Below are 21717 nucleotides of genomic sequence, written 5' to 3'. Positions count from 1 at the left end.
TGCAAAACAAGATAGATAAATAGATAGATAGATAGATAGATAGATAGATCTCTGGATAAAGGATAAGTGAAGTCTAGTCATCCTATATGTAGATGTTGAATTCTAACTTCACTTGTGGCAATCGGTAACATGCAGTATTGCATTGCACCTGGAAGTAATAATCTTAAGCAGTGTACAGAGTGCCAAATAATATGCACTTCTCAATCTTTCCTTGGGTCTCAACCAATGGTGAAATGTAAAATTTGTTACTACCGGTTCTGTGGGCATGGCTTGGTGGTGGTGGGTAATGTGACTTGGTGGGCGTAGCCAACTTTTCTTTTTTTTTACTTTTAAAAGCATTTTTTCTACAACCTCTTCGGCCGAAAAGGCTATAAAAATGCTTTTAAAAGGTTCCTCTGACAATCCCAGCTGAGTTGCCTGATTGTCAGAGGCTTTTCTTTTCTTTTAAAAGCATTTTTTTTGCGTTTAAAAGAAAAAAAAGCCTCTGACGATCAGGCAACTCAGCCAAAGAGGTTGTAGAAAAAATGCTTTTAAAAGCCTCTGATGATCCCAGCTGAACCGTGCGATTATCAGAGGCTTTTTTTTTACTTTTAAAAGCATTTTTTTGGCCTAAGGACAAAATGCTTTTAAAAGTAAAAAAGAAAACCCTCTAATGATCGCGCAGCTCAGGTGGGCATGGGGGGGGGGGGAACAGGGATTTTTGCTACTGGTTCTCTGAACCACCCGCTGCTATCTCTACCGGATCAGACAATCCAGTCCGAACTGGGAGCATTTCACCCCTGGTCTCAACATCTCACTCTGTTGAATAGAAGAGTTGATCCAAGCTCTGTGAGAGACCACAACAGTCTTCTTCAGATTTTGTAGGTAGTTCACTGCTGATTCTACTTTTGGCTTCTGCTCATTGTAGCAATTGGTTATGGATCAGGGAAATATGAAGAATATTTTTTTAGAATATGATAGATTTACATGTTAAACTTAAGGATGATAGGACAATTCAGAGAATACATACAGTTGACAATCCAATCGCAACAACCTCAGGTATGAAGTCACTGCTATTGACTATACCTTTAAAGTTAAAAACATTGCTCCAGAAAGTGTTACTGTATTTGATTGATTTCTAAATTTCTAACCACAAGGTAGGATTGACTGGTTAGTCCTAATTTAAATAAGACCTACAACTAATTTTTTTTAAAAAAACATTCAGATAAATTATGAAAATTTCTACTGTTTTAACTTTTAAGAGGTATAAAACATTTAGAAAATGGGCATGTAGTCTTTTCAAGAATTTGACAGTTTTTATATGGAGATCTAAAGATCAATTCTCATAAATGTGTGATCAGGAAAAAATCTGAATAAATATAAATATTTAATTAAAATAAACAATAATTGTTCTTCATGAATTCAGTCATGTTCTTTTTTCATTTGTAAACTTAGATGGCAATTTTTGGATGGTTTCTAGAGGTTTCTGGGGGCCTCACACAAAGGGTTTGTGGGGTATAAGTGGAAAATTGGAAAATTGCCGATTCTATTTGATTTAAACTTTTTAATAATGATATCAAGAAATGCCCAAAAGAAACCTCCATGGGGAAAATGTTTTTATGATACTTTTCACAATAATAAATATCCATTATGTAACGAAGAAGGAAACATGGAATGGAATACGTTTACTTTTGTTAGTCAAACCTCAAAATCTTTAATCAGACAGTGCAACCATCTCTCTTATTAATTGGAAACCAGTAAGAATAATTGTAGGACTTCTGCAATATTCCAGAAGTATTTTTTAAATAAAAATACTGAATTATTCAAGCCAGGCATTTCAGTAGAAACAGAAGGAAAAAGAAATTAAAACAGATTTGGAAAAGTGGTTTATTTTTTGATGTTTTTTCTCCTCAATTTTTCAATCAACCTCCACAAAAAATACTATGTTAGATCAGAGTCCAAAGTGGGATTTATGTGAGAGAGAATTTCAGCTTTGGTGGACCAATCAACTTGTTTCTTTATCAGTGCATTAGCTGATATATTATGTGTCTGGGTCAAGAGTAATGGCGAAATTTGAAAAAAAATCTTTCTATGAGTGTCAAATGTGCTTTGTGAGGAAATCTTTACTACAATTTGGGATGTGATTCTCATGAGGCAGTGAGATATCAGCTAATCTGGTATCCGGTGATGTTTTCATGGGTTCAATCAATTTAAGCAGTGAAAGCCAACTTGTTCCACTATGTAAAAGTTTAAGGCAGCATTTGGATCTCCCGATTCCATTCTCACACCTGAAAAGTGATAGGGTAGTCCAGGCTATATATACTATATATCTCAACTCCCACCTCAACTCAACTTTAAAATGGGAATAGTCCTACTTCACTGGGTTGTGATGGCAGTGAAAAAGCTGAAGAGTGTGAACCACATTACAAGCGTAAGCTATATTACAACTGTATATGTGGACTGAAAACATATTTCTATTTTAAAAAATCCACCAATGCTAATGGTGTATGAAACAATATTAGATACACTCACAATGTTTGTTCTCACTCCACATCAAAAATATCTGGAAAATTGTTTATAAAGGGGATATTGCAAATATTTTACTCCCTGGGATCTATCAAATCAACAGGTGGCTTAATAATGAGTCAATATTGATCCATGTGAACATACACAGACATGCAAAACCTTATTCTTCATTAAGAACAGGAATAGTTCTCTGAAATATTTCAGAGTGTAACCCATTCTGGTACTTGACCCAGGACATCAAAGTATCTCAAAGAGGAACAAGAAGACTGGGACAAACAAGGATAACTGGAAGTTGAAATTTCTTAGTTTTCATCATCTTTGTCTTTGGCTCCATGTTTCAGGATACGGGTGAACTCCACATAGTTAAAGTTGCCTTTCTTGTCAATTGGAGCCTCTCGATACATCTCATCTACTTCCTCATCTGTAAAACGATCACCCATGGTGGTAAGCAGTTCACGCAGGTGATCTTCATGAATGAAGCCTGCATTAGAGACGAAGAGGGGAAAGAAGGACTGAGATGTGTCCATTAAAAGAAGAAAGACGTTGCTCTCCATGAGATATGGTAAGATGGCCAACAGGGGCAGCAGAGGTGATTATGAAGTTTGCACTGGCTTTTGCTTCAAGTTCCAGTGAATTTCTGAGATGAAATGTGACCTCCCTAAATCATTGCTATTTGGGGGAAAAAAGGATTTTTATTATTTAATCCAAACATTTTTTTCTCTCCAGCAGTTTGGCTGCTGTTTCTTTCAGAGATGTGAAACTTTTATCAGAATGGTGATTGTGCTTGGTATTATGCCACAGATGACACTCCTTAAAATGGTCAATGCCCAAAACCTGAGACTTAATTAATACGAAATAATTTGCTTCCTGTGCATTCAATAAAATTCTTCCTCTGGTCACAATAAAAATAATTGTTTAGGAGAAACATTTGAGGCTGCACACAAGACTTTTATGGGAGGAAATTACATGCAGCCTAGGCTTATAATGTGCACCTTTTATTCATTTGCCAACCACAATGCAAAGATCTCTTAGGGGCAAGACTGATTTAATTTAGTATTATGGAAGAAAAAAAATGCTTTGGGTAGCTCAAAGAAATTCCACAAAACCTAGCCCCAGACACTATAGATGATTCATAATGCATCCCAAGTGAGTCTATACTGTTGGATCTACCTGTTGCTGCAAGCTCTCACAGATGGCTTAGCAGGAAATTCCCAGTTGCATTACAGAAAGGATCTCTTCTGATCATACCTGTGGCTTCCTCATCAAAGCAGGCAAAAGCATTTCGAATGACATCTTCTGGATCTGTGCCATTCAGCTTCTCCCCAAACATAGTGAGGAACATAGTGAAATTGATGGGTCCAGGTGCTTCACTCATCATACCTTCCAAGTACTCATCTGTAGGATTTTTCCCTGAAAGATGCAATCAGCCAAGAAATTAGGCTTTCATTCAGTGCCCTAAATTCTTCTGTAAAAGCTTATTTTGGAGTCTTTTCCAGCTCCAACAGGAGACGATTAAAAATCAGGGAATTAGAACTGGAATTAATCAGCACATCAAACCCAGTCTTTCTTTTGCTGCATCAAGTTAGTAGAAGATTCCTAGAAGTTAGTCACTAAGGAAGTCAATGGAACAAATTATGATTTATGGTTGTATTCACATAGCATGTTAAGCCAATGAAAGGAACACGTGCCATCTTACCCATGTTCCCCATATATATATTTTTTGCCAAATTGTTAGATTTATTATGTTATCCAGCTCCAGAGTGGTGTCCATTTTCAGTAAGCAGAAACAGAAACAGAAATCTGTACTAGAGGGACCTTCAGGGGACATTTTAAAAAGTCAAAATACAGATATAACCACACAGTCTTGCATGCAACGCAGATAAAAAGGCATGGGGCTTTGCTTGCACAATCACAACTTCCATTTTGATTTTGATTTTTTTTTGACCTGCCCTCCAACAGAACCCCCCAGTTTATGTTTAACATACATCTGTTCAAAAATAAGTTCAATTAAGGAATTATTCTCAGTAAGTTTGCATAGAATTGGATTCTAAAATTGAATAGGATATGTTTTCTTTGGATAACATAACCAAAAATTAGATAATGGAAAGAGAAGAACAACAAGAAAAAAACTGTATTTCAGCAGGGTTAGCTTCAACCTATAGGGGATCCACATCAAAGATCTGAATCTACACAATATGAGCCTATCAGAGTAGACCCTTTACTCCTCCTCTGTTTTTGAGGAGCTTCCCCATAACACTAGACCAGTGCTGGGGGAGGGGCTTGGAGATGGAGTACTCAAAATGCAAAGAAGCAGATGAAGAACAGCTGTTGAAATGGGGGAAAATATACTGGAGAAGAAATATTGGCCAGTAGATTATAAATGGGGAGGAAATCCCAGTTTGCTATTATGAGCATGCACTCAAGCCTGCAGGATCCCAATTACAACACTCCTTCAAATTTGGTTCATCATTACAGAAAACAAAATATCTTTTTTTTTACTTTCACAGTGGTATAGCTGACTGCCCTCTAGGGGCAATCTGTAGACATGCCTTTCTTCCTCTACATTTTAACACCTTCCTGATTCCTTTCTGATTATTTCATCCCCTCACAGTCCTTGTTTTCTTATTTTTAACGTTTTTTTCAGGGGTGAAATCCAGCAGGTCTGACAGGTTCTGGAGAACCGGTAGTGGAAATTTTGAGCAGTTCGGATTTTTTGAATAGTTCAGAGAACCGGCAAATACCACCTCTGGCTGGCCCCAGAGTGGTGTGGGAATGGAGATTTTGCAAAATCCTTCCCCCAGGAGTGAGGAGGGAATGGGGATTTTGCAGTATTCTTCCCCTGGAATGGAGTGGAAATGGAGATTTTGCAGTATCCTTCTCCTGCCACGCCCACCAAGCTACACCCACCAAGCCACACCACGCCTACCAAGCCATGCCCACAGAACCAGTAGTAAAAAAAAATTGTATTTCACCACTGGTTTTTTTTTAGCTGCTTCAAGGTGAATTTTCTAGCACCATGGGAACAGTGGATTCCAATAACACAACAAACTGAAATGTGGTTGGTAAATTGTGCCTCAAGAGTTGTTCAGTGAACTTAGTGTGGTTTTTGGTTCAATGGGTTTTATGAACTCGGGCAGTTGTAATGATTCAGGATACCATTCAGCCAACCTTTGTTAGTGTGTTGTATGTACACTGCCAAAGTATCTAGAATATAGATACTGTATTATTTGGATTTCACCATCGGCCCAATTTTGAGTAGACATTTGTAGATAATTGCCTAAAAATTATCTAAGAAAAAGGTATATGAGAAGAATAGACAATATATCTATGAAGTTAAGTAGAACCTCCATTATTAGGGGTTGTATTTTCTTTGCAGAATACTTTGGAAAAGCATGTAGCTGACTATTGTAAGAAAGAAGCCGAACTAAATTATAACTGATTCAGCACAGCAATTTATACACAAGTGATCAGTCGTAACTCAAGGACTATCTGTAATTAATTGGAAAATGTCAGCATTTGGCATTGTTTTTCAGAAAAAGATTCAGACAGGTTCTACAGCAGAACTACATTAATTTGTTTGGTCTGATATTGCAGTAACTTGTTATGTAAGTGCTGATATTATAATTTGTTAACTTTGCTACATGGTTCAGACTACTGTATTAAAGAAACCTTGGTGTAATGTGTGAATCCAGTCTAAAAGTAAACAGTTCATGACTGGCACTTAAGAAAGAAGGCAGTCTGAAACTGAAACTGATGGTAGAGAGATCATGTACACTTCAGAAATCTCAAAAATATCAGTATCTGATCCAGTGCAATTTTAAGATGTGTAGACTTCAGCTTCCAGAATTCTCCAGCCAGCAAAAGCTTACTTGACTAAATAAGGCATTTAGTCACTACATCCTCAATGTAGTGTCCACCAGAAGAACTGACTTTATCCCCCATCATATCCAACAGAATGGCCACAGTGATGGGTGTTGCATCTAGTAGATCTGGAGGGCACTACATTGGGAGCAAGCTGTGTAAGACAGCAGTCAGAGGGACACACTATGACTTCCACAGTATCATCTTTGGCAGGGTCTCTCACATGACCACAGGGGGTATTAAAAGAAAACCCAAGATGCCCTGCCTCTTTTTAATATGCATTGCACTTGCAAAGCATATCAAAGGATGTGAAATCTCGATGACAGAGTTGACCTTTTGACTCCCCTACAGGAGCCCCTGGATCCATCCTCATTTTAGTACAGTATGGAGGAGGAAGAGACAAGGGAGAGGAAGCGAAACTATTCTTACTAGAACACTCATTCCTCTCAAGTGTTTCGGGCCCACATAGGCACAAACATTAATTGGCAGTAAAGAATTAATATATTTTGCTATCTCTTACTGTTCATCTCTATTTTTGAACAACTGCATTCCTTAGTTAGATATTAGTGCTGCTAAATGTATAGCTTATTTAATTTATCAATTAAAAATGATATTAAGATGTCTTGATTGGCCTAGCTAATCATATGTTTATCGATAATGTACTTATACCTATCTGAATAAAAAAACAATATCAAATGTCTAATAATTGCTAGCCTTATATGAGGCTTTATAATGCTAGATTTGCAGGACATCCCTGCGAGCTCTTTATATCAGAGGCAAGCAACTCTTTGGCATGGAGGGACTAGACCTTTCTTATTTCAATGGTTAAGATCACGGGAAATAGAACAGTGACTCGCTGGATGAAGTGATGCCCCATTTTGTACCCGGTGTGTGTATGTGTGTGGTGTTATGTGTTGAATTTTCTAGAGTGTAAGACCCTATATAGATGGTATCCCACTTTTAGGGACTCAGATGAGAAAGAAAACTGTTTTACAGATTCCACATTAATGGTAGAACATCTAATTGTGGGTCTAGGAAGTCTCGTGTTGGATATTGCAATTTAGAGAACTTCATTCATAAATTCTGAGCTCAGTTCTTTCAACCCTCCAGTCTAAACAAGCCTAGCATTTAGAACACAATAATAAGAAAATTTGCCAGAGCAAATGTGGCATAGTAGTTAAGAGTGTTAGACTAGACTTGTGGAGACCAGATTTCAGAGTTCACTCAGCCATAAAGTTCTTTGAATAACCACAGGCTATTTATTATAGTTTGGCTATAATAGTTTCTTTTGAAGTAATGAAAAGAAGCATATAGTTAATTATGTTTCTCATAAATTATCTTAGTTAAACGCTAGATACTGTAACCTTATTGGGCATGTCTGTACTATTACCCCACCCAACTTTTTACAGAAAGGTATAGCATTTTGGACAATTAAAATTCACCCATATACAGGTAGTCCTCAACTTATGCCCAAAATTGGGACCAGAATTTTCATTGCTAACCATTAAACAAGGCAGATGAGTTGCAACCACTTTTGGGCAAATTTTACAAATTTCTACAACCTTTTTTTGCCATGTTTGTTAAACGAATCGCTGCAGTTGTTAAGCGAATCACATGGTCGTTAAGCAAATGCGGCTTCCCCCATTGATTTTGGTTGCTGAAAGCCAGCTGGGAAGCCAGCTGGTGATCACATGACCCTGAGGCTTGACACTGCATGCAGTTTTCTTGATGGAGTTTAAAAAAGTGGTTTGCTACCACCTTCTTCTGGGACATGTCTTCAGTCTTATGGTGTAACCTACAGCCCTGGTTCTGTCTAACGGTCTCCCATAACCAGACCTAATCCTTTTCAAGTTTTCTGCCTACCTGAGATTGGCTTTTGCTATCTTTTGCTTACTGTGTTATTTTTCTGCTTGCATGGAATTCTTAATATAAGGGAGCATTAAAAAGTATTATTTCTCCTGCCTTGAATACTTTACCTCCACATTCAGCTGTATAGTCAGATGAGGTTTCAGAGATCAGGATATTCAGAGGTCAGGTTCAAGAGATAAAGATATTTCTACAGTTCAAAGTTAAGACTAGATTAAAATTATCCTGATACTATTGTAGCCTTTCAAATGTTGCTGAACTACACCTTCTATCAACCCTCTCAATCATCATATTAATTGGGACTACTAGGAGATGTTGTTGACAATGTCTACAAGATCCCAGCCTTTTCTTATCAGTTCTACTCAGTGCACTATATAGCAATAGCACTAAGACTTATATCCCGCTTCATAGTGCTTTTACAGCCCTCTCTAAGCAGTTCACAGAGTCAGCATATTGCCCCCAGTAATCTGAGTTCTCATTTTATTCACCTTGGAAGGATGGAGGGCTGAGCCAATATAGCACCGGATTAAATTTATTTTCTTACCTAGAGAAGCCAGCATGTCGTGTAGGTCCTCTTTATCAATGAATCCATCACGGTTTTGGTCAATCATATTAAAAGCCTCCTTGAACTCCTGGATCTGTGATTGGTCAAACATGGCAAAGACATTTGAGGTGGCACGTTGAGGGCGCTTCTTGGTGGTCTTTGCCTTGGCTCGTTTGCTGGACATTTTGCTGGAGTTTTTATTGGCCTGTGAAACAAAATAGAAAGTATTTAAAAAAAGAAGTCTGAATAAACCTACAAAAAAACCCCACCTTTTTCTCATTTCTTGCATCCTTTGGCTTTTCAATTATTCTGTAAGGTCCTCAATTTATATTGCAGCAAAAATAGTAAATATAGTTTTCCATCTGGAAATTTTTTCTATGTATCCACTCTAATATTTAGATATTTCAGATCCTGGAGAACATTTGACACTGTATTGGCAAAAATAACATTCTGAATTTCCCAACTGAATTATTATCCCAAACAGCACTGAAGGTTCGATAATTTAATTAGCTTTTCATATCATGAACACTGTCGAAATCAGTAATCTGTTTCTAAGTACAGATACGTCCTGCTGAAAGGAGGAAGCTGATGTCACCCCCACTCCCTAATCTGCAGACTCTGAAAGCAGCTTTTATTACAGGCTCTAAATCTATTCTTCAGATGAGAATTTTAACACAAGAGCAACTCAATGTGGTTGGATTAGAGAGCTGCAATGTTAATTTTAAGTCACTTTTCCGTTTACAGATGAATGTAAGATTGAGGGAAGTAAAACACAAAAGAAACCAACAGGTTTATATTATGAAGTTCCAAGGGCTGCAGCTCCTTGGCCAGCATAGATGCTCTAAACTGAGACTGCTTTACTTTCCTCCTTCTGAAAGCCTCGCCTCCATCTGAACTAATCTCAGGCTTCTTCTGATTTTCTAGCTGCTCTACAAGCTCCGAAGGAAGGCCCCATCTCTTGTAGCTCAGCTCAGAAATAAGAGGAAATGAGTTATCTGTTTGGAGCAGATTCCAAGCATTCCATTTGCTTCCCTCTTACACCCTTTGTCTAGCCTGGCATGCGGATCTGCGCTGTTTCTTTGAACTACCCCTACAGCTTGTGAATAAGGATTACAAGCACCCAGTTCATCAAGCAAAGGGGAAGCCTGAAGACAGGGTTATTATGAGTGGGTATCTCTTTTTACAGAGGAGAAGGAGTTGAAAAAAGCAGATGTTTTGAACCATTAATACCTGGTTATAGTTTTCTTCACTATGGATGGATGGACTGGATTTTGGTTGAATGAAGTCATTAGTCCTAGATTTGTGACATTCCTAAATTAACTCTTTTTGTTCTTGGTTTTAAGGACAGCCAAGCATTTCTCTCTTACGAAGTAAAAAGAAAGGACTAAAAAGGAAAAGAAATCCCTTTTAAATGTTTCTGTGAAATATATCAAAGGGTTGGATACAGAAGCATCCATGGAGTAGGTTCAGAAAAAGTCAAGGTGCTCTGTACAGCCGTGCAAACTCCCACCCCTTTTTTGTGTGTTTTGTGAACACCATCTTGATTTCTTACAGCTCTTTCTGCAGACCCTTTGACTGAAGGAAAAAACAGGGTCTGCCCTGGGTGACAGCAGCATGAATGGGATGCAAACAACGGAACAACAAACAAACCACAGAGTAAACTGAGGGATAGTCAAAAAAAACCTCCAGTAATTCCAATCATCTTTTTCTAAGAAAGCCCAGTTCATACTTTCAAACCTTACCTATCAATTTGGTAACCAATCAACATAAAAGAAATGTTTCAAAGCAAACCCAGCCCATTCATCTCTTACTAAGGTCCCCTGGTTTATCTATCTATGAGTTATATGCTCTATTTATATACCTGTTACCTTTAGTGAGTAGACACGCAATATTGTGGATTTAACAGCATACCAAACCATAACTGCAAATGTGACTCTTGACAATTCTGATCTGTTATTTTATTTATTTATTTATTTTATTTATTTATTGGTCATAACAATATAACAATATATATATACAAGCGTTGCATAAAGGGTTATATAATATATGAACGTATATATGAGGAGAAACGAGGTACTAAAAACATATATATATACACAGGGGAAGAAACAGTAGGACAGGAACGGTAGGCACGTTTGTGCTCTTATGCACGCCCCTTAGAGTCCTCTTAGGAAAGTGGTGAGGTCAACCGTGGACAGTTTTTGAGTAAAGCCTTTGGGGTTATGAGAAGAAACCACAGAGTCAGGTAATGCATTCCAAGCATATACAATTCTGTTACAGAAATCGTGTTTTCTGCAATCTAAACTGGAGCGGTTGACATTGAGTTTAAATCTGTTGGTAGCTCTTGTGATATTGTTATTGAAACTAAAAAAGTCATTGACAGGAAGGACATTACAACGGATGATTTTAAATGCTAAAACCAGATCTTGTCGAAGGCGACGAAGTTCCAAGTTTTCTAGACCCAAGATATCAAGTCTGGTGGAATAAGGTATTTTATTAGTTTCGGAGGAGTGGAGAATTCTTCTCGTAAAATACCTTTGGACACGCTCAACTGTGTTGATGTCAGATATATGGAAGTTAAGTTAGTTAGTCCAGGAAGCAAATGACTATATTTGCCACTTCATGGCTAACAAAGGCTAAGAGTTGAACCTGATTCCTGACAAATATAGAAACATGTTAGCAGAAAGGTGTTCTTTTTATTTTTCTGAAATATTTTGTTTAACTTCTCAGTCTAGTCAATAACTGTGGGATTTCTTGGTTGTCTACTGTCTCCTGTGAAAATATAAACCAGGTCCACTTTTCTAAGCTTCTTTCTCCAAGATCAGCCATGGTTGGCTATGTATTGCCATCTGAGGAGAATTTTTATAGCACATTAAAAATAACATAAATTATAATTACCACCATCTGGAACTGAAAGTGGAAAGCCAAATGTATCTGACTTGATTTTTTAAATGCCATGGGTGTTTTCATTACCCATTAACCATGTTTCTTGCACTTAGAGATGTAAAAGTATTTGCAAAGCACACAACTCATGCTTGAAAAGACTTTCATCATGCTGTCCTTGTACAATGGCATGCTGTTATTTGTTTAAAATACATTGAAAGGTATCCTACAAAAATCTGTAATTGGACAGTTTTCATTTTAAGACAGGTCTCCCAAAGCAGAGGGATTAGGGAGGGAAAAGAAGACAGGAAACAAAATGCAAAGCTGCAAAGTGGTATTCATGTGCAGCTACAACCAAATTCATTTTAACAAAAGGAAAAGGCAAAACTGGTGTACTGTTTTTACAGCCGGTAGATCCCAAAGGGAAGATCTAACTAGCTGATCTGATGAAAATAGCATATTGTAGCGTAAGACCAGTGGTGGTTCTATCTGGTTCGGGTGAACCGGTAGCGGCAGCTGCGGGAGGCTCCGCCTACCCACCTGGACGACATCACGTGCTGTTTTTGCCGCTCTGCGCATGTGTGGAAGGCTCTGTGCATGCGCGGAGGAGATGCATGCACACACATTTGCAAACTGGTAGCAAAAGTAAGTGAATACCACCCCTGCATAAGACCCATCTCTTTCTTCATTCATCACATCACAATGTATGCAAAAAAAATAATATGGGTTAATGCTACAATAGTGCAGTGTTGCTTTCATGATTCTGAACTGGGGAAATGCATGTTTGCTTCTGATCCAGTGGCACAGCCCTGCCTGGTAAATGGCTGGCCTTCCTATTACAATGGTTGAAGTGGTGAAATGCAGTAGGTTCTGACAGGTTCTGGAGAACCGGTAGTGGAAATTTTGAGTAGTTCAGAGAATTGGCAAATACCACCCTCTGGCTGGCCCCAGAGTGGGGTGAGAATGGAGATTTTGCAATATCCTTCCCCTGGAGTGGGGTAGGAATGGAGATTTTGCAATATCCTTTCACTGTCATGCCCACCAAGCCATGCCCACCAAGCCACAGCACACCCACCAAGCCACGCCCACAGAACCGGTAGTAAAAAAAAATTAGATTTCACCACTGAATGGCTGCCTTTTTGACTTTTTGAAGACCCTTCCAATAAACTCTTTTGTCAATATATGAAAAGCAAATAACAATGTTAAAATGTATTTTCCTCTATGGACATCACTTATTTTAAATATCTGTTTTTCTCTTTGCTAAGTTTTTCTGCCTAGTGATGGCACCAGATTCTCACAGTCATCCTTCTTGATTTGAAAGCTGGGATATTTTTTGGATATTTTGGGTAGAGAAAAACCCAAGACCAGGTGCCTCCTTTCTGTGTTACTTCCTCTCTGAGACCCCCATAGGTGGGTACAACTTTCCCAAGGCTTAATTACTTCTAAGGAGGTTTTGGTTTTTTTGCTTTTAACTCCTTTACATAGCTGATAAGAATTTGATCAGGAGTTACCTATTGAGGGGCTGAACCAAGGCTTAGCAAAGAACTACACACACCCAAAATATGTAGCCAAGCACTGACTGCATAGTTCAAAGGCTGGATTTTAGTGCAGGCCAGGAAAGGCCTCTTTTCTGCAGGAAGACAGGAGGCGAGATGATTAGTTCAAGGCTGGGACACACCTCTGGCTTCAAAACAGATAAAAGCCTCTTTGTCCTAATGCCTTTAGTGAGAATTTAGAATCATTTAGAATTTAGAGCCGACTGCAGTGCTTAGAGTGCAGTACTGCAGGCTACTTCAGCTGATTGCTAGGCTGCAGTTCAGCGGATCAAATCTCACCAACTCAGGGTTGACTCAGCCTTCCATCCTTCCGAGGTGGGTAAAATAAGGACCCAGATTATTGGGGGCAATATGCTGACTCTGTAAACCGCTTAGAGAGGGCTGTAAAAGCGCTATGAAGCGGTATATAAGTCTAAGTGCTATTGCTATCACAAGATTGGAGGTCTTGTAGTTGAATCCCATGGTCAAGGCAGGAGCCTTATACCATCCCAGTCAAATGGTTGTCCTGTCTATTTTTGATAACTTCCAGTGATGGAGCACCCACAACCCCAAGAGGCAAGCTAGTCCACTGATTAATTGCTCTCACTGTTAGAAAATTTCTCCTTATGTCTAGGCTGCATCTTTCTCTGACAAGCTTCCACCCATTACTTCTTGTCCTACCCTCAGGGGTCCTAGAGAATAAGTCAATCCCCTCTTCTCTGCGACAACCTTCTTTTCACTTAACACTAGATTGTTTACTACCTGCCCCATGCTCTGCTTTCCACTTGCTTCCTCATAAAGGAAAGTGACGTTGACTGAAACTAAGACGTGATGCTAAATTCTTCCCAGCTTTCTTTATGTACTGTTACTCCAAGCAGCAACCTGTGTTTCATTACAAACAGGCTAGTCTTTCAGAAACACGCATAGTATTATCCCAGGCAGCAGCCATATCTGCAGACTTCCTTTTTTGCAGTGTTGTTTGCAGTGCCTTCAATTTCCCCAGCACTTTCTGATAATATCCATGGATTAATAAGTCAGATCAGACAGCACTTGGGCAAGGAATGGCAGTTCAGACATAATTAGAGCTTTTGAACACAGCTTTCTTGGCTTCTTCTACACTTGGGATAGAGAACCGTGTTCTCTTCCTAAAACATCTTAAGTTTGCTTGGCTACTTTAATAACTGAATACTAAGCTGGGGTGCTACAAAGCAAGCACCAACCTTAAGCACCATCTTTATTTGCAAGAATTCCCTGCCTCCCAGAGAGGTGATGTTGATATACAGAAAAATGGTTGGTGGATGCAGCCGACTGCTTTGTTTGGAAATATCTACCTGCACAGAAAGCAAACAAAGGTAAGGTAGATTGTATCCTGGAGTAAGTGAGAAGGAACAACTTATCTTCTAGAAAACAGCTGTTTCATCATTAGTTATGCCCCCTGTGGTAACAATTTGTAATTTGTGGAGCTTCCCTTAAAATGTTCCCCAAATTAGAAGTGATTGCCTTCCTTGGTTTTTACTATGACCACTAGCAAAAGGAGATTGATTAGACAGTTTAGAACAACTTGCCTGCTTTATTACTACAGACAGAGATTTGAAGAATTCTGATTTACTAGTGTATGATGAACCAGGATGTTCTTAATTTCTTGCAAACGATCTATAAGTAAATCCTTATCATAATATTTTTTTCTGCAGGAAGGGGATCCTTCAGTTAGTAGAATGAAACAGTGGATTGTTCAGTACTCTGATGTTGACTCTGTAAACAAGTTTTGGATCCATTGATTTTAAAGTAATCGATTTTAAAGTAAAACAATTAAAATAATGTAAAATAATGCTTTGGCTGAAACCCACTAATATGCTATGTAAGCACATGCAGCATTTCAATTTCATTTGATATATTTTATGATGTGTTCTTGGCTATGCCACAGATATTTTTTCAGTCAAATGGGGATTACATAACTTGTATGCCCACAAAAGAATGCATATGTGTGTGCGTGCACGCACACAGTGAAAATAAGGGAATAATCACAAAAAATGTTTAGGTTGCTTGTTTGTTAATATGACAATATCTTAGCATATAATCCTGATAATGAAACAGTAAAAATAAGTATAACATGGTTAAGGCCATTGCAAATACTTAAATTGCACTTACCAGGATGATGAAGAAGATGCAATCTGAACTATTTATTAGGGTTTACTGATTCTCTTTAAGTGACTTTCGCAGGAATTTAATGTGACATTATTCTTAGGTTCTCATCTATTATTTAGGCTGCATCTTTTACCCCAGGACAAGTTCCACTGCTGACAATGGGGTTTATTTCTAAATAAGCAGTATACTTATAGAAGTAAACATTTAATGCTCCCTGCCAGTGCAAAATTTTGGTTGTGAATTACGGAAACTGAAATCAAACACTACTGAGGACATTATCAAAGTAACGTTATATTTTCTGATTTCCTAGTTATATTTCTGTTTCTAAAACAAAGCGAAGCAAAGCAAAACAAGCATCAAATATTCTTTCCTGAAAATTTCTTGGCAGAAGTTTTAAAATTATAAACCGACTGGAAGTAGAAAAGCAAAAGTTAAGAAATTCCTGTAATATCATACTGCCTGCAGTATCAAAGTTCGGCTTGAAAATTTAAAAAGAAGGAAATTGCCATACATCGGCTTTTTTTCTCTGCTTAGCTAAATATTTCCTAACCAGCAAAATGTTTCCAGGGTTAAACCATGTTTTAGAATAGAATAGAATAGAATAGAATAGAATAGAATAGAATAGAATAGAATAGAATAGAATAGAATAGAATAGAATAGAATAGAATAGAATAGAATAGAATAGAATAGAATTTATTGGCCAAGTGTGATTGGACACACAAGGAATTTGTCTTGGTGTATATGCTCTTATTTAGCTTAGTACAAGTGCAAATTCAACTGCATTAGTTATGTACAAAATGGCATTTTCATCAGGATTATCCTGATGAAATGAGAGGGGGGGAGGGAGAGAGAGAGAGTGGTGTGTGTGTGCATCTATTTGGAATGCTGTTTAAAACATGGATTCTATGGGTTGTGCATAAAATTAGGTGCTAAATCTGGAACAGCAAAAAATGCCATGCTCTTAATAATCTTAGGAATTTGTCTAATTGCTTTTGTGGCTAAGATAAAAATAAAACAATGGCAAGTGTCATACCACAGAGGAACCCTGGGACTTTGGTTTATATCTCAGAGTAGATGAAGAGCCTTGATTGTCATAGATGGATCCATTCAACCCAGACAATTAAAGGGAAATTAGCCTGTTGTTTTTTTACTTTTGTTTCCTTTGAACTAGCCCTGTCTTTACAGCTACCAGTAGAAGCTTCAGTGCTGCAAATATATCACTAAGTGTCAATGCTTTGCAATCAAGTTGATTTTTGCTTTTTGACATGAAAAATATTCAAGTGATTTGAAAGGAGTCTTGTGTATGTGTGTGTGTTGTTGCACACACAGAGCAACAGTAGGTTTACTAATATCAATGTGATTGCAGTCATGCATAACAATGCTGATTTCTGACTGCTTGGATCAAGTGTAAGAAAATATTTTCATGCCACCTGAAGCATTACTTTGGGCTTTTAATTAGAAATGTGTTAAAAAATTGCTGGGAAGGGCAAGCATTTTTAAAAAGTAGTAGCTTTAAAGAGGAAACCATCAAAGGAAAGCAAAGAAGTAACCACTCTCTGCTTGATGATTTTCTTCATTTTCTGACTTCTACACTAATCTAGTCACATACAAAGAGTGAAACCTAAAAGCCTCATTGACACGTTGTTCCCTTCATAGAATAAGAAAACTTTTAAAATTCCTCTTCCATATAATGTTCCTGGTCTGGTCTGAAAAATTCCTGGGTTTCCATACTTTCAGATTTACCTTCAGTTAACCTATTTGTTATCTGCTTTCTCTTCTTCATTATTTTCTATTAAAACTTTTCTATGAATTATGGAAAGGTTTGGAGGGAACACAGGTAGTCTTCGACTTACAACCATTTGTAAGTGTTCAAAGTTACAACGGCACTGAAAAATGTGACTTATGACCATTTCCCACACTTACGACCATTGCAACATCCCTGTGGTCACATGATCAAAATTTGGACTCTTGGCAACTGGCTCACGTTTATGATGGTTACAGTGTCCTGGAGGGTCATCACATTTTGTGACTTTCTGACAAGCAAAGTCAATGGGAATTCACTTAATAACCATGTTACTAACTTAACAATGGCAAAGATCTCCTTAATGACTGTGGCAAGAAAAGTCATAAAATGGGGCAAACTCCAGTTAATAACTGTCCTGCTTAACGAAGAAATTTTGGGTTCAGTTGTGGTTATAAGTTAAGGACTACCTGTAATCTGTAAGTTCACCAAGCATGCCCAAGTAAGCTACCTACTTCTCCCCTTTAACTGACCTTGTAAAAGGTAGGAGAGTGGGAAAAGATAAATGACTATTACAAACTTGAAATCTACTTCACCCACAAGACGTTTTCCTTCCTTTTGTAATGTGTTAACAGACCATGGTATGAATTTTACTCATGGAAGTGAACATTTCTTTTGTCCTCTGGGCAGATTTCTTGCCATACCTTAACAGCAGTGAGATTTCTCCAGCCTGAGCTTCTAATTGACATACCAGTTCTTGCTTTCCCCTCTTGTCCTTAAATGGTTGTTAGGACTGCTTGTTTTCACTACTTGGGGAAGGAACTTGGCATAGTTCAGTGGCCCAACAAATAAAAAGGTTTTTTTCAGTCACAGTTCATGTTTCGATGGCTTCTCAAGTAGCTGGATGTGTGAGGGTACAATCTATCAAATATCCTAGTCACATATGTTCTATTCAATGGAGCTGGTACACGTTGGTTTGTGTACAAACCATAATCTGAGTACCATTCAAGAGTATAGAAGCTAATCTTTAGATAAGCAATATACTACAGCAGCCTTCCCTAAGTTGGTTCTCTCCAGGTATAATATACTGTAATTTCTATGAGCCCAAAAGGTTTGAGCATCATGGCCTTTATATTGTATGTTGAACCGGCCACTTGTTTATTCAATAGGTAAACAAAGCTTAGATCTCTAGACTCTTTAAAACTGACATTTAATAAGTCAAGGATGCTATCTCTTCACCACAGAGTTCCTTCTCTTTGCCAGTTGTTTACTATACTGCACTGATACCCCCTATTTACTGTATGCTTTGTAGATCAAAAATTATACTTTCATACACTCCCACATGTGCATGCACACACAATCCTCCATTTTATTTGCATTCTGAAAAATGGACAAAGAACTTGGTGTATTAAAAGATTTGTCTTCAGGTTGACATATTTTTTGTTTCGCTCTCTGTTTTAGCTCAGATAAAGGGAGATAGAGTCTCCAAGCATCTGTTTTGAGGCTTGCTTGATTCCTGAGTTCAACTAAATAATCCAAGTTCAGAAGATATCTATACTAAAATAATATATTATTAAAAAGCATTCTTGAATATGTAAAAGAATACATCTCATCACATTCATGAATACGATCTTCCATCCATCCTCAACTCTTCCAAGTAATATCCAAGATCTCTTTTTAAGATAAACGTGACACTGTAAGCATGCTCCCCAAATATTTTTTAATCATCATACCTAGTGCTTACAAACCAAAAGGAAACTTAATTGATTCTGTATAGCCTAAAAGTAGCCAGGATTGGCAGACATGTGCTATTGATAGAGTAAACAAGTTATCCTGTAGTTCTACAATCATTGAACTCTTTGCAATAGTTTCTACTTAAGTTTGCATTTAATCAGTTTTGAGGAGAAAAGGTACCAGATAAACACATAGAAGATGCTTCTATGATCAGCAGAATGAAGCACTCTGCAGGTCAAGCTGACAGCACCGTCCCATACATATGATCTGAAACTACATCTTACAGAGTTCCGTATGTGCACACAATTATTGCAGCCGGAATGATGCTTTAGGACACCATGCCTGTAAACTATGCTCCTGAATCTACCGTTGTCTAGGTGTTTCCTCTTTCCAAACTGCAGAAAAAGATATATTTTCATCTAATCTGCTTTGGTAACTCCATCTGGGTAAAGGCAAAGAACACTTCCACAATGGAAATGATTGGAGGTTTCCCCGCTGGAATTTATTCAGTTAAAGGCTAAGCAACCCCTGAATAGGGATGTTGTAGTTCTGGATTTTGAGATGCAGATCAGCAATGGAAGTAACTGGAAACATCAGTACAGATCATACATTTTTAGCCAGAAGAATTTTTTCTTCCAGGATTAAGGAGCTGCAGTATCATGTTTAAGGAACCGAATACATTCTCAGTAAACAAGTGTATCCCACACTATTTGCAGTGGGATATTTCCCTTCATCCTTGCAATCCTGATTGAAATGCCGCTTCTAAGAACACAATTAAGGAATAGCCAGTAGTTCATGTATTAATCTTAGTGTGATTTGCTTGGTGTTCGATTAACTTGTATGTGAATCTGACTGCAAAGGTTTGTAAACTGTAGTTTGTATCCTACTGTAATGTGTGGATCCAGACAATGGTATTTTGTTTAGCAAATTATAGTTTCATGTGTGAACTTGTAAGGACCATTATCAGCTAGCCCCAACCTGGTGCACTCCAGATATGAGGGTTTCTACAGCTTCCAACGTATTGCATCTGAAAGTATCACACTGGAAAAGTCTGCCAGAGATGGACCAGAGCAATGATACACTATGAACCTAATAACCTCCTGTGTGCGAGTACTCCTTATGGCACATTATGCATGACGTGAGCCACAAATTAGCCAACCACACTCTAGCTTAGCATGTTATACACACAGAAGCCTTGGTAGGTGAGTGCATCATGCAAACCCGGAAAACTCAGTTGGATAAAAACATAGTTAAGAATTGCTGGTAAGCACAACTAATCAAGGGAGTACAACAGGTCCCAAAAGGATAGCCTTACTGTTAGTTTGTTGCAGCAGAAAAACCATTAATTTTGGATTATGAAATGCGATGCAATAGCCAAGCGATCTAGTATAACAGAAAGCTACCAGCTCTTCCTTTGCCCAAGGAAAGTCTCCTTCCATCCATCCATCCATCAACACCACCACCCTCATCCTCACTTGCTAAAGGGAAATGTAAGGAAGAGCACATACCTGGTTCAGACAGAAACTGTTAAAAGCCCTCAGATCTAGGAAGCGTTTCTGCAAAGGGATGAAATTAATTAGCTGTTGTTTTTAATCTCCCTAGTTTGGGGGAAAGCGAGATCAGAGGGCAGAGGCAGCCAATGAAAAAAGAGTGTTTTCCCAGATGGTCCCCTCCCACCCCAAAGGATTTGGCCATACAAGGCAAAAGAATGCCGAGCTGTGCGGGTGGCAGCAGCCCAACTGTGAGACGCTGGATTTGGGACTGTGAGAATAAGGGAAGGGGAAGAGAGGATTCTGCCTTATATAGATAAAATGATGGGGGAGGGAGGGTTGGAGGGAAGTCACTGAATTCTCTGATGGTTGTTAAACGCAGAAGACCTAGCAACAGTTTTCTTTATAAGGATGCAAGTCATATAAATGACAAAGCTTTCTGCTGTCTGAGAACAAAAGTTTAAACAAAGGTTTAAATATGTATGGTTAAAAGTTACAAGGGCTTCCTGAACAATGCTTGGTTGGCATTCCTCATTCCTCTGTGCAGTTTGTTGTTTCAATTATTTTTTTCTGACCAGAAACATAAAAGTACAGATGTTTTCTAGTGAATAAAGACTAGTGTAGACAGGAAAAATGTAAAATAAACCATCGGAGGCAGTTACCCTTAATTCATTTTTCCTGTCAAACAGGCTCTTACATTTCTGTAAAAGCCAGTAACATTTCCTGACCAGATTTCTCATGCTGTAAAGACATACCATAAGCAGCACTGTATATTATAAAGTCAAGTTTCCTTTAAGTCAAGCTCATTTGTAGTGATTTCATGGACCATCCATGTAGCTGTCTTCAAACAATGCAGAGTAGTTTGCCAATGCTTTCTTTCTGGATGTTTAATTTCCCAAATCTAGCCAACAATCTTTGTCTCCTATCCAATTTCTAATCAAATGTAATTTGTTTTGTTAGCTTTTTTTAACTTAGCAAAAGTTGGCAAAGTGTTGTCCTATCTATTTGAGAGTTATTCGGTACTATGGTAGAGGTGGGAGCCACTGGGCTAATTTGCAAAAGATTAGAATGCCAAAGTTATCTTTGTCTAAAATATTGTTATTTTATCTGCCAGCTTTCCACTCATTCTGATCCATTATTAATTTGGGCTTTGAATAAGGATGTAGACACTTTTTAAGCTCAAAGAGTCTGCTGCATCCAGTCTAACTTTCTGGTGAAGTTAGGCCAGTTGTAGGTTCCTTCCAATCAAGGCAAGGAGCCCATAATTTGTTTCCATCTCATTCCACCCATTCCTTACACCCACCCCAGTCCCAATGTCATATTTTTTATTTATTTTATTTATTTATTTTGTCACCACAAAATACAAAAAGATTATATAGTATATAAACATATGTATGAGTAAATATTAGGAGG

General features: G+C 38.0%; 1 protein-coding gene across 1 annotated transcript; it reads right to left on the bottom strand.

Annotated features, from left to right (window-relative positions):
• Window positions 1–1649: 1649 nt before the first annotated feature.
• Window positions 1650–20478, bottom strand: MYL9 (myosin light chain 9). Its single transcript, XM_058175579.1, has 4 exons — window positions 20323–20478; window positions 8777–8981; window positions 3754–3915; window positions 1650–2986 (listed from the first exon to the last, which is right to left on the bottom strand). The coding sequence occupies exons 2-4, from the start codon at window positions 8958–8960 to the stop codon at window positions 2808–2810; spliced, it is 525 nt and encodes a 174-aa protein (XP_058031562.1). The 5' UTR covers window positions 8961–8981; window positions 20323–20478; the 3' UTR covers window positions 1650–2807.
• Between the last annotated feature and the right edge of the window lie 1239 nt (window positions 20479–21717).

Source organism: Ahaetulla prasina, chromosome 3 (genome assembly GCF_028640845.1).
Source record: "Ahaetulla prasina isolate Xishuangbanna chromosome 3, ASM2864084v1, whole genome shotgun sequence".
Taxonomy (NCBI): Eukaryota; Metazoa; Chordata; class Lepidosauria; order Squamata; family Colubridae; genus Ahaetulla; species Ahaetulla prasina.
This window is presented reverse-complemented; position numbering and strand designations above follow the sequence as displayed.

What these genes read in the sequence shown, in the direction of transcription:
- MYL9 (XM_058175579.1), bottom strand. Translation starts at nt 8,960, where the DNA reads ATGTCCAGCAAACGAGCCAAGGCAAAGACCACCAAGAAGCGCCCTCAA. An exon ending in CGACATGCTGGCTTCTCTAG is followed by an intron (nt 3,916 to 8,776) that starts GTAAGAAAATAA and finishes TGCATCTTTCAG; the next exon opens with GGAAAAATCCTACAGATGAG. An exon ending in CTTTGATGAGGAAGCCACAG is followed by an intron (nt 2,987 to 3,753) that starts GTATGATCAGAA and finishes TCTCTAATGCAG; the next exon opens with GCTTCATTCATGAAGATCAC.